Source organism: Loxodonta africana, chromosome 9, assembly GCF_030014295.1.
Source record: "Loxodonta africana isolate mLoxAfr1 chromosome 9, mLoxAfr1.hap2, whole genome shotgun sequence".
NCBI lineage: Eukaryota > Metazoa > Chordata > Mammalia > Proboscidea > Elephantidae > Loxodonta > Loxodonta africana.
The window spans coordinates 25,375,745-25,389,975 of record NC_087350.1 but is presented as its reverse complement, the minus strand read 5'-3'; the positions used below and the strand labels follow the sequence as shown (position 1 = coordinate 25,389,975).

The 14,231-nt window shown below is 39.7% G+C and overlaps 1 protein-coding gene across 5 annotated transcripts in view; it reads right to left on the bottom strand.

Annotated features, from left to right (window-relative positions):
- KIF27 (kinesin family member 27) overlaps window positions 1-13,710 on the bottom strand; it is an 81,957-nt gene extending 68,247 nt beyond the window's left edge. For 3 of the 5 annotated variants that reach the window (XR_010322955.1, XR_010322956.1, XM_064291188.1), the window contains exon 1: window positions 4,844-13,475. Coding sequence is in view for 3 of the 5 variants with exons in the window: in XM_064291188.1 (XP_064147258.1) it covers window positions 4,844-5,141 (298 nt within the window). In the remaining 2 variants the exon portion in view is untranslated. Of the gene's footprint in view, window positions 1-4,843; window positions 13,476-13,635 lie in introns of those variants that run through there. The other 2 variants (XM_003407798.4, XM_023544721.2) reach the window with 2 other exon arrangements.
- Between the last annotated feature and the right edge of the window lie 521 nt (window positions 13,711-14,231).

Genomic DNA, 14,231 nt, shown 5'->3' with positions numbered 1-14,231 from the left:
GCACCTGCTGTTCTACAAATGCCTAAGATCTATGAAGTAAAAAGGCAATTGCAGAGCAAATCTCATCTGGGTATGTTTGGTAAAAGAAACACTCTCTGACCTTACAATTTTATTTGAATTTTTTACCATTAGAAATAATTTTTCAAATATATATATAGTTCAAAATAAATTAAAAGTTTTAAACATATAGAGAATTAGTACAAAAACCCACTTTAATATAAAAGATAAATCTACATGGGGTGGCATTTTATTCCATAAGTAGGCCATGTCTTTTTATAAGCACTTTGCATTTCTCAATTCACTAATCCCCTGCTCCTTAAATACAAGATCCAGGGAGGCAGACTTTAGTGCATAAAATACTCCTTCTACACAAAGAGCTGCCCCTGCTGACATCCACCCCATCCCTGGGGTACTTGCTAGTGTCCTACTACTAGTGGGAGCTATTTTTATGAAAATATTTGAGCTTTTTGACAACATGCAGATTCTGAAGAAAAAAAAAAGTTGCAAAAAGCAGGAAAATGACCTCAAGTGAGGCTAATGTATGCATTTCAGAGTCCTTTGCACGAAAATATCTTTATTTATTGGAAAACCTGGTGGCGTAGTAGTTAAGAGCTACGGCTGCTAACAAAAAGGTTGGCAGTTCAAATCCACCAGCCACTCCTTGGAAGCACTATGGGGCAGTTCTACTCTGTCCGATAGGGTCACTATGAGTTGGAATCAGCTCGATGGCAATGGGCTTGTTTTTTTTATTTTATTTTTTAGTTCACTTTGTTATAGACTAGGTGGAATCCCCATCACTGGAGAGCAACTCATTTATGTTAGTAAGTATCCTTTTTTAAGTGGCAAATGGCCAGAAGCAATGAAAAGATGCTCAAAGTCATTAGTCACTAGAGAAATGCAAATCAAAACCACCATGAGATTATCACTTCACACCCACTAGGATGGCTATGATTAAAAAAAAAAAAACTAAAAAACAACAGGTGTTGGTGAGGATGTGGAGATACAGGAATGCTCATCCATCGCTGGTGGGGATGGAAAATGGTACAGCTGCTGTGGAAAACCATCCGGTGGTTCCTCAAAAAGTTAAACATAGAATTACCATATGATCTAGCAATTCCACTCCTAAGTGTATGTATATCAAAAACAACTGAAAGCAGGAATGCAAACGGAAACCTGTACACCAATGTTCACTGTAGCACTATTCACAATAGCCGAAAGGTAGAAACAACCCAAATGTCCATTAAGAGATGAATGGATAAACAAAATGTTGCATATACATACAATGGAATATGACTCAGCAGTAAAGAGAAATGAAGTCCTGATACGTGCTACAACCTTGAGAACACGGGGAGTGAAGTATGTCAGTCACAAGAGGGCAAATATCATACAAACCCACTTACATGAAATACCTAGAAGAAGCAAATGCATATAGACCAAAGTTTAGTAGTAGCAGCCAGGGGCAGAAAGGAGGGGGAAAGGAAGATGTATTGATTAAGGAGCACTGAGTTTCTGCTAAGGGTAACGGGAAAATTTGGAAATGGAAAGTGGTGATGGTTGTATAACGTGATAAATGCATCAATGTCAATGAACTGTACATGTACAAATTGCTGAATTGGCAAATGTTTTGTTATATATTATTTTCAACACCAAAAAAAAGGGGGGGGAGGGTTTTAAAAAGGCAAAAGATAAAAATCCTCATAACATTTACTCGCAGTTAGACAAGAGCATCTGTTCTGAGGTTTCTGGGTAGGGTGGGAAGGGGCAGGTAACTTGAGGGTAGAAGAGAATATGAAAAGTACAGGGAAGCAAGCCAGACTCCTACAGTGATTGGGCGTGTGCAGGAGAGGTAGAGAAATGCCCCAATTCTGCCACGAGGGACAGAACACCCCTACACCTCTTTCCTCCAGCACTGCCTACGCCCTCAGCTTCCACAACCAAGAACACACACTAGTACAGTAACGTCAAGAATGAACATTGCTTTGTGCCCGCATCTCGTGTCAAAAAGGGAGTTAAAAAAGCTTTACAAAAATGCATGTGAAATAAAATTTAAAACAGCTGGAGGAACAACTCTGGAGTAAAGGTTAAATAAATTTCTGTAGGTCAGTTCAGAAACCTGTCTACTGTTTTTAGCACTGTTCTCAGAAAAATACATTCCAAGCAAAAAAAGGTCGCCAATGAGTGAATCTTAAAAATGGCTGGTTTCCAAGTTTGACTACCAATAATCAGACTGTTGGCAATAAAAGCCAGTCCTCTAATTTTACAGTCATGCTGAAAATCTCAGCCTCTTTTAACTTGGGCTGCCTTTCACCCACGGCTTCCAACAGGTTCCTTCTCAGGTTCGAACCCTGCTGAGAATTGGCATTTCTAACAAGTTCCCAGGCGATGCTAACTAACGCTGCCCGTTAGGGAACAATTCTGAGAATCATTAGAGCAATGGTTCTCAAAATTTATTATACATAACAATCACCTGGGGATCTTGTTAAACTGTAGATTCTGATTTAGTAAATCTGGGGGAGAAATGCAAATTTTCAGCAGGGGTCCGAACCGGAACAGCTTCCAAGCTCTGCTTTCACCTAATTTAAGATGCAGGATCGCCACCTTGTGGCAAGTGCAGGAAGCTGTAGGTTTTTCCAATACAGGGAGAAAGGGAGGATTCCTTTTTGAGAGCTTCCAAGAACTAAGCAATAGTAATGCCTAAACCTTTTCAAACTACAGGTTGTGCAAGCCTTCTAGATTAGCCAGAATATACAACTGACCAGAAGCAGCTCATTCATTCCCCACCACAACAGACAATAAAACACAATAATTCAAAATCATCAAAAGCTGAATTTCAAGTAATACTTACAATAAAGCTTGAATACACATTTTGGTAACTTAAACATGATGACACATTTTCAACTTTAGGCTTATATTCATTATAGTCACTATGTCAGAGGGAAAACTTGTGAAGTTTTTATAGCTCAGTAGCAATCCTACTACATGCTATTTAAAAACCCATTGCTGTCAACTTGACTCCTACTCAATGCAACCCTATAGAACAGAGTAGAACTGCCCAATAGGGTTTCCAAGCCTGTAATCTTTATGGAAGCAGATTGCCACATCTTGCTCCCGCAGAGCAGCTGGTGGGTTCAAACTGCAGCCCGGCACTTAACCACTGTACCACCAGGGCACTCCATATGCTATTTAAAGGGTACACAAACATAATATTTTAGAAAATGGTTATGCCTGGTAAAAGTCTGCATAAATCCTAGGCTCTGAAAAGCAGGAAAGTAGGTATTAGTTTAAATAGACATCGTGTTGAAAAAGAAGAGATTTTCATTCTGCCAAAGTGCCTAGCATGGTACCCTAGACACTGCAGCTGCTCAATAAATATTTATTGGAAAAAAAAACTGTTATTTGCATGGTCAGTAATCAAACAGCAGATGACTGACCCAATACACTCTTGGAAATTCAAAACGCTCACTAATTTCACTAATATTCCAAAAACTGCAACTTAAAACAACAAAGCACAATTTTTCACCTATCAGATGGTAAAAATTGAATTTATAATATCCAGTAATGGCAAGGATATGAGCAAATGTGTTTCATATATTGCTGGTGGAAATGGAAGTTAATCAATCTTTTTGGAGAGTAATTTGTCAGTATCCCTGGTGGTGCAGCGGTTCAGAGCTATGGCTGCCAACCAAAAGGTTGGCAGTTTGAGTCCACCAGTAGCTCTTTGGAAACCCCATAGGGCAGTACTACCCTGCCCTGTAGGGTCACTATGAGTCGGAATCAACTCGACGGCAATGGGTTTTGTTTTGTTTTTTTACCCACGTTTTAAACACGCATACCATTTGACTCAACTTATCCACTACAGAAATACTAACACATAGATGAAAAGATATACACTACAACTATTTTATAATAGTAAAGATCACAAACCATTTACTCTATGGGAAAAAAAAATTTTTTTTTTTTGGAAAGCATCCTCAAATTACACAGTCATTCTCCAGAGCCCCTGCCCCAATCCCTGCATGTAAAGAGAGATGTTTCTAGAAGTCACATACTCTACATGTGAGAAGTTCTACGAAAATAAAAGCGATTGAGAGCCATTTATACCGATAAAAGAATACTACGATTCTGACAATGATAGATACGCACAACATTAAAAAGTTTGCTTTTCATAGGAAAATGCTGATAACAGCAAAGAATCTCAACAGAAGACTTGGCTTTAGATCCCAGTCCCCTCACTAGATGCCTAAGAGAACAACTCCTTCATCTTTCTGAGCTGGAGTTCCTCACTTATAAATGAAGAGAGATGATTTCCAGGGTCCTTCCAGATCTAAAGGAAATTCTATCATTCTACCTTTTCCAAACTAGAATTATAAGCAAGAGAAGTTAGATTCTAAAATACTCAGTGTTTAAAATAGAAATCTGGCTAGAAAACTGAAAAAAATTTTCTCCTACTGCCTCTAAGTCCTGATTATAGAACTCTTAATATTTATAACTAGATAGTTAAAGAATGCAAAATTTGATTGTGTTAACTCATTTCTATTTTAAATTCTGTTCAAAATAACAAAGGGCTGAACATTGTCTAAAAAGTTTCATCTCCCCTTAAACTTCTTTCCTCGAGCAAATATAATCATAAATTAGATTATTCAATGAAATATCAATATTTAAAAACTATATTTAAAAATAACTATGGATCATCTTTCAAAGACAATGGTTTATGATCACATTTGATTATCCTATTATTCCTCATTCACTCAATATTTTGAGCACATATTGTATGTCAGATATTATCACATTCTACCTTCTTTCTAATGTCTCAGATAAAAGTCAAAGAGTAAGACACTCTTACCAACGTGGCCTCCCCCGATGGTGTACGTCTTCCCAGATCCAGTCTGTCCGTAGGCAAAAACTGTTGCGTTATAGCCCTCAATGAGTGACAACACTAGCGGCTTTATGCACGTATTATAAACTTCATCTTGAGTGGAACTTTTGCCAAAAACATAATCAAAAGTAAAGACTCTATCTCTCCCGATGATAATTTGCTGAGTGTTTGGAATAACTCTCACACACACTTGATGGTTATGAAGAACTTCTTTGCAAAGCAGAGGTCTAATTCTTACAGCAACTTTTACTGGTATTTCTTCCATGGCAGCTCAGATTTTGCTAACTAGACTTTCTACTTAGTATTCAGTATCTAGTGTGAGAAACATCCATTTTACATAACACCTGGACTCCTGTGTATCAAAATAAAAATAAATTAATGAATTAATTATCTCCTAAAGTAAAGTCAATTATAGCAGGTTCTGTTGCAATATAAAATAGTTACAAAGAATAAATCTCATAAAACTATGTCATTAATTTATAGATGAAATGACACAATGTCTGATATTTGCTTCAAAATAATCTAGGAGGTAGGAGCCATGAGCTAGTCAATGTTGACACTAGGTGATAAGTACATGGGATTCCATTGTGCCATTCTTTCTATAGTAGTAATATGATTTCCAGTTCATTCATCTAAATATTGACTAAATAGGGAATTAGAAAATTAAGGCAAGAAAATAACTGGGGAATTGTATACATATGTTAAAAAAGCAAACTATACTGTAATAGATTTTATAGTTATATATTCAAAAATAACATCTCCTCTCTGCCACAAATATTAGAAAGAAATCCATGGAAATAGTGTTAAAGATTTCTATATCAACATGAACTTAAAACTGAATTTTTATTCAAAGCTAACAAAAAAAACTTTTTTCCACTCCTAAATGTTATACTTATTCTGAATATCTTTAGTGGAGTTAGTACATTAAAAAATAAATTGATAACTACACTTCCAATGAACAACTTGGAAAATAAATTAACAATTCAATTAACAAAAGCATCAAAAAGAATAAAATACTTAGAAATAAATTTAACAAAAGAAATGTAAAATTTATACTCTGAAAGCTACAAAATATTGTTTAAAGGAATTAAATAAATGGAAAAACATCCCATGTTCATGGATTGGAAGACTTACTATTGTTAAGATGGTAATATTCCCCAAATTGATCTACAGATTCAATGTAACCCCTATAAAAATCCCACCTGACTTCTTTGCAGAAATTGGCAAAGTGATCCTAAAATTCATATGGAAACTCAAAGGACACAGAATAGCCAAAATAATATTGAAAAAGAACAAAGTTTTATAACTCACACTTCCCTGACTTCAAAACTTACTATAAAGCAACAGTATGCAAGACAGAATAATGCTGGCATAAACACAGACATACAGATCAATGGGATAGAATGGAGAATCCAGAAAAAAAACCCTCACATTTTGGGACATTTTATTTTCTACAAGAGTGCCAGGTCAGGACAATCCAGTGGGGGGAAAAATTGTCAAATGGCACTGGGACAATAGCATCTTCACATGCAAAAGAATCAAGTTGGACTCCTACAACACACCATACACAAAAATTAATCCAGTATGGATCATACACCTAAATAATAGAACTAAAACTATAAAACTCTTAAAAGAAAACACATGGGTATATCTTCAGGACCTTGGATTAGGCGATGATTTCTTACATATGATACCAAAAACATAAGCAATAAAAGAAAAAACAGATAAACTGGACTTCATCAAAACTAAAAACTTTTACACTTCAAAGGACACCAAGAAAGTCAAAAGACAATTCATTGAGTGGGAAAAAATATCTGCAAATCAAATACCTGATAAGGGACTTGTATCTGGAACATAAGAAGAACTATTACAATTCAATAATAAAAGGCAACCCAATTTAAAAATTGGTGAAGATCTAAACAGGCATATATCCAAAGAAAATATACAAACGGCCAATGTTGGTGTTGTTAGGTGCCGTTGAGTCAGTTCCGACTCACAGTGATCTTATGTACGACAGAAACACTGTGCAGTCCTGAGCCATCCTCACAATCATTGTTATGCTTGAGCCCACTGTTGCAGCCACTGTGTCAACCCATCTAGTTGAGGATTTTCCTCTTTTTCGATGACCCTCTACTTTACAAAGCATGATGTCCTTCTCCAGGAACTGATCCCTCCTGATAACATGTCCAAAGTATGTGAAATGTAGTCTCGCTATCCTTGCTTCTAAGGAGCATTCTGGTTGTACTCCTTCCAAGACAGATTTGTTCATTCTTTTGGCAGTCCATAGTATATTTTAATATTCTTTGCCAACACCACAATTCAAAGGTGTCAATTCTTCCATCTTCCTTATTCTTTGTCCAGCTTTCGCATGCATATGAGGCAACAGAAAACACCATGGCTTGGGTCAGGCACATCTTAGTCTTCAAGGTGTTATCTTTGCTTTTTAACACCTTGAAGAGGTCTCTTGCAGCCGATTTGCCCAACGCAATGTATCATCTGATTGTCTGGCTGCTGCTTCCATGGGTGTTGGTTATGGATCCCAGTAAAACGAAATCTTACACAACTTCAATGTCTTCTCCATTTATCACGATGTTTCTTATTGGTCCAGTTGTGAGGACTTTTGTTTTCTTTATGGTGAGGTGTAATCCATACTGAAGGCTGTGGTCTTTGATCTTCATCTGTAAGTGTTTCAAGTCCTCTTAACTTTCAACAAGCAAGGTTGCACCATCTGCATATCATAGGTTGAAAATGAATCTTCCCAATGACTCATTCTTTTTCATATAGTCCAGCTTCTTGGATTATCTGCTCAGCATACAAACTGAATTAAGTATGGTGAAAGGATACAACCCTGACGCACACCTTTCCTGACTTTAAACCCCGCAGTATCCCCTTGTTCTGTCCGAACAACTGCCTCTTGATCTATATACAGGTTCCTCACTAGCATAATTAACTGTTCTGGAATTCCCATTCTTTGCAATGTTATCCACAGTTTGTTACGATCCACACAGTCAAATGCCTTTGCATAGCCAATAAAATACACGTAAACATCTTTCTGGTATTCTCTGCTTTCAGCCAGGATCCATCTGACATCAGAAATGATATCCCTGTATCCCCGTCCTCTTCTGAATCCAGCTTGAATTTCTGGCAGTTCCCTTTTGATACACTACTGCAGCCACTTTTGAATGATCTTCAGCAACATTTTACTTGTGTGTGATATTAATGATATTGTTCGATAATTTCTGCATTTGGTTGGATCATCTTTCTTGGGAATAGGCATAAACACGGATCTCTTCCAGTTGGTTGGCCAGGTGGCTGTCTTCCAAATTTCTTGGCGTAAACGAGTGAGCACATCCAGCGCTACATCTGTTTGCTGAAACATCTCAATTCCCGGAGCCTTGTTTTTTGCCAATGTTTTCAGTGCAGCTTTCACTTCTCCTTCGGTACCATCAATTCCTGATCATATGCTACCTCCTGAAATTGTTGAACATCGACTAGTTCTTTTTGGTACAGTGACTCTGTGTATTCCTTCCATCTTCTCTGTATGCTTCCTGCATTGTTTAATATTTTCCCAGTAGAGTCCTTCAATATTGCAACTCGAGGCTTGAATTTTTTTCTGCAGTTCTTTTAGCTTCAGAAATGTCCAGCATGTTCTTCCCTTTTGGTTTTTTATCTCCAGCTCTTTCCACATGTCTTTATAATACTTTACTTTGTCTTCTCAAGCAGTCTTTTGAAATCTTCTGTTCAGCTCTTTTACTTCATTTCTTCCTTTTGCTTTAGCTGCTCTGCATTCAAGAGCAAGTTTCAGAGTCTCTTCTGACATCCATTTTGGTGTTTTCTTTCTTTCCTGTCTTTTTAATGACCTCTTGCTTCCTTCATGTATGATGCCCTTGATGTCATTCCACAACATGTATGATGCCCTTGATGTCATTCCACAACATATATGATGCCCTTGATGTCATTCCACAACTTGTCTGGTCTTCTGTCATTAGTGTTCAACGCATCAAATCTATTCTTGAGATGGTCTCTAAATTCAGGTGGGATATATCTGATGTTGTACTTGGGTTCTCGTGAACTTGTTTTAATTTTCTGCAGTTCCAACTTGAACTTGCATATTAGCAATTGATGGTCTGTTCCACAGTCAGCCCCTGGCCTTGTTCTGACTGGTGATACTGAGCTTTTCCATTGTCTCTTTCCACCGATGCAGTCAATTTGATCCCTGTGTATTCCATCTGGCGAGGTCCACATGTATGGTCGCCATTTATACTGGTGAAAAAAGGTATCTGCAATGAAGAAGTTGTTGGTCTTGCACAATTCTATCAAGGGATCCCCAGCACCGTTTCTATCCCCAAGGCCTTATTTCCCAACTACCAGTCCTTCTTCTTTGTCTCCAACTTTTGCATTCCAATCACCAGTAATTATCAATGCATCTTGATTGCTTGTTTGATCAATTTTAGACCAGAGAAGTTGGTAAAAATCTTCAATTTCTTCATCTTTGGCCTTAGTGGTTGGTGTGTAAATTTGAATAACAGTTGTATTAACTGGTCTTCCTTGTGGGCATATGGATATTATCCTATCACTGACAGCACTGTACTTCAAGATAGATCTTGAAATGTTCTGACGATGAATGTGATGCCATTCCTCTTCAAGTTGTCATTCCCAGCATAGTAGACCATTTGAAATACCAGCTCACTTCAGCTCACTAATACCTAGGGTATCAATGTTTATGCCAATAAACCAAATATGCCCATAAAATGGCCAATAAGCCCATGAAAAGATATTTAACATTATCAGCCATCAAGAAAATGCAAATGAAAATAATTAGATACCACTTTATATTCACTAGTAGGGCTAAAATTAAAAAGACACATAATAACAAAATGTTCAACATCATTAGCTATCAGGGAAATGCAACTCCCTCAAGTCAGCCCCAACTCATGGTGACCTGATGCACAACAGAATGAAACATTGCCCAGTCCCGCACCATTCCCATGATAGCTTACAGGTCAGACAATGTTCCATTGTGATCTCTTCATTGGCTAATTTTCAGTAGTAAATCACCAGGCCTTTCTTCCTGGTCCACCACAGTCTGGAAGCTCTGCTGAAATGTGTTCAGCATCATAACAAAATGCAAGCCTCCATTAATTGACTGGTTGTGGCTGTGTATGAAGTTCACTGGCTGGGAATTAAAACCTGGGTCTCCTGCATGCGAAGTGAGAATTCTACCACTGAACCAACTAATGCCTCATTTCACACCCATTAGGGCACCCTGGTGGCACAGTGGTTAAGAGCTAAGGCTGCTAACCAAAAGGTCAGCAGTTGGAATCTACCAGCCGCTCCTTGGAAACCCTATGGGGCAGTTCTGTTCCCTCCTATAGGGTCGCTATGAGTTGGAATCAACTCAATAGCAACGGGTAGGAGAGTTACAGAGTCCCTGGTAGTGTAAATGGTTAACGAGCTTACTGTTAACCAAAACACTGATGATTTGAGTCTACCCAGAGGAACCTTGAAAGAAAGGCCTGGTGATCTACTTCCAAAAATCAGCTATTGAAAACCCTATGGGGCACAGTTCTACTCTGACACACGTGGGGTCAACGTGAATCAGAAATGACTCGACAGCAATTGGGTTAGGCCAGCTATGCTCTCCTGACACACACAGGGTCACCATGAGTTGAACTCAACTCCACTGAAACTGGTTGGTTGGTTAGGATGGCTATAATCAAAAAACAGATAATAACAAGTATTGGTGAAGATGCGGAGGAACTGGAATCCTGTGCATGGCTGGTAGAAACGTAAAATGATACAGCCACTTTCGAAAACAGTCTAGCAGCTTCTCAAAAAGTTAAATAGAATTACCATTTGACCCAGCAATTCCACTCCTAGGTATATACCCAAGAAAAATGAAAATACATTGACACAGAATCTTTCACACAAATGTTCACAGTCTTGATAGGATAAAGCTTACACCATAAAGAAGCTAAAGAACATTAACAATCTATGATAATGTTTAAGCGCAGAGGGTGAAAAGCCATCAGTCTGGGGTAGGGCTGGAGCCTTTACAGAAGGTGGGTCTTGAACAGTATCATTATTACGCAACTCAGCAGACTACTACATTAAAATAACATTTTAAGCACTACCTACTTACTACAAAAATATTAATGACACGTTTAATATCCACTAGCCTTTAAAATGGCAGAGCTTCCAGACTAAAATGGATTAGGAAAAAAGGCCTGGTGATTTACTTCCAAAAATCAGCCAGTGAAAACCCTTTGGATCACAATGGAACACTGTCCTATCCGAAAGAGATCATGCAGATGGCACAGGTCCAGACACTGATGTGCTCAGTTACACAGAGCGCTGTCATACTGTCTGGCCAACTCAACAGCAGCTGACTACAACAGCATTAAAAAAAAAATTCTGCAGAAGTAGTTTGCATTTATAGTTTTGTGAGAGGATAGACTGAAAAGGATCACAATAACAAAAAACATTTACATCACTCTACTAAAAACCCACTGAGAGTAAAAAATTAGCAGCTCCCTTGGGCTATAAAATCCCAAAACAGAGTCTACAAACTATCTTTAATGGCCCAAACAAAGAGACACACTTGACTTTGGCAGTTTTAATCATTCTAATAAAATTCTATACCCTGAATAAACTGAACACTTCGAAGGGCAACATAGAAGGGGTGGGGGTTTGGGGACCATGGTCATTCAGGGGACATCTAAGTCAACTGGCATCATAAAATCTATTAAGAAAACATTTGGCATCCCACTTTGGAGAGTGGCATCTGGGGTCTTAAATGCTAGCAAGTGGCCATCTAAGATGCATCAACTGGTCTCAACCCACCTGGAGCAAAGGAGATTGAAGAACACCAAAGGTAATTATGAGCCCAAGAGACAGAAAGGGCCACATAAACCAGGGACTACATTAGCCTGAGACCAGAAGAACTAGATGGTGCCCAGCTACAACTGATGACTGCCCTGACAGGGAACACAACACAGAACCCCTGAGGGAGCAGGAGAGCAGTGGGATGCAGACCTCAAATTCTTGTAAAAAGACCAGACTTAACGGTCTGACTGAGACTAGAGGGACCCCAGAGGTCATGGTCCCCAGACCTTCTGCTACCCCAAGACAGGAACCATTCCCAAAGCCAACTCTTCAGACAGGGATTGGACTGGACTATGGAACAGAAAAAGATACTGGTAAACAGTGAGCTTCTTGGATCAAACAGACACATGAGACTATGTGGGCAGCTCTCGCCTGGAGGAGAGGTGAGAGGGCAGAGGGGGTCAGAAGCTGGCCAAATTTTCAGGAAAAGAGAGAGTGGAGGGAAGTAGTGTGCTGTCTTATTAGGGAGAGAGCAACTAGGAGTATACAGCAAGGCGTATATAAATTTTTGTATGAGAGACTGACTTGATTTGTAAACTTTCACTTAAAGCACAGTAAAAAATTTTTTTTAAAAATTGTACACTGAAAAAATACATGCTCATATTTATGGTAAATCCTTCTTTGGATCCTAAAGGACTCTACAATCTATCGGTACTGAAAACTTCCAAAGAAATTACAGGGACGCTGTATGAGTTCATTCTTCCAAGTAGCTCTGAACACCTACATTTTAAGTTTTTATCATATAGATTCATTTGTTTCTTTTTTTAATGCCATCACATTAAAACAAAAGTCATGGTCTATGTTAAGCAAATACTAAATGAAATTGTTAATAAAAGTACCAAGTGTAATTGACATATTTACACTTTCTTGGTTTTTATACCAGAAATACCTAGAAAGAATTTGCCCATAAAGGCAATTGATAGTCATCTAGTCTAACCATTAAAAAATAATAAGAGGCTCAAAAACATAAATCTTGTAAAAAAAAATCAGTCAGAATTTAAATTTTTCAAAATTTAATACTCTATAGTACTTCTTCAGATCAGTAACAGTCATCAGAAGCATATGTATTATGCCACCAATAAATGTTAAAAAAAAAAAAGTGAAATCTGACTGGCTGCGAATATTTAGGCACACTCAACGGATTTTCAGGAGTAGTGACCGTCAAAAAATCGTGCTTTTTAATAATTAATATTTCCATAAGAAACTTCACAGCAGATGCCTAGTAAATCGCATAAGGATCTGAGAGAGGGCCCCAAGGGCGTAAACAATTTGATAAAGAAGACAGGGAGTAGAAAGGAGGGAAAAACAACGCTTGAAGATTTAAAAAAAAAATGGAGAGGGCGGTAAATGTTATTTTACGTGTTTCAAAGAAAGAAAGGAATGAACGAACGTGGGCACCCTTTCTCCTCCAAAATCACTTGCCTCTGAGGGAAGAACGTACCGAAGTTTCCACATCTACGTGGAAAAAGGAGGTCTGAGACAAAACGAAAGCACCAGAGACGCTGGCCCTTTCCCCCTCCCTTCAAATCCTGCAGTTACAAGTACAAACACGAGAGATCCACGTGATCAGACTCAGGGAGGCTTGGCCCTCGCCTGTCCCCACCCCCGGGTTCTTCTACGTTAAGGGGACCAACTTCCCTCCGGAAGGGGCGCTCTGCCTCCGGTCGTCCCGCGGGCCTCCTAGCCCCGACTCCAGGTCCCCTCGGCCGCCCTTCTCGGCCCCGCCAGCGCCTCAACCGCACCCCCAGCCCACCACGCGGCTGTCCCCGAGCGCCCCGTCTTCCCAACGGCAGGCCGGGGGCAGACGCAGGGGCGGCGGCGGGCGAGAGGCCGCCACACCCCGCACCGCCCGGCTCGTCCCGCCGCGCACTGACCCGCTCGGGACAGCCCGGGTGTGGGGCGGCGAGCGCAGGACTCCTCCGCTCGGCTCCGGCCGCGCCGCCGCCGCCGCCGCCGCGCCTTTTGTTGTCGCCGGTTCTCCCGGCAACCGTCCGCCGCCCCGACGCGCCCTCTCCTGGCGTCGCGTCCCGGCCGCGCCCCCGCCCGCTGCCCGCCTCCGAGCGTCCTTACTAACGCTAGTTGTAGCCCGCCAACTCCATTGTGGGATCTCAGGGTACTGAGCTCCAAGTAAGTGTCCGCCCCTTTGTAGTATGAAGGATTCCATGTTACTTTTCAATATTGTGGCTACCGATTTAGTTTATTGGGGGGAAATTTCACATAAAATTAACCATTTTCAAGTGTACAACTCAGTGACATTTAGTACATTCTCAGTGTTGTGTGACCATCACCCCTATCTAGTTCCAAAACATTTTCATGATCCAAAAGAACCCATACCTTTTAGCAGTCACTCCCCATTATCTCGCCCCAGTAACCACTAAGCTGCTTTGTCTCTATGGATTGAGTAGTTCTGAGCATTTCTTATGAATGGAATCATACAACATGTGACCTTTTGTGTCTGGCGTCTTTCACT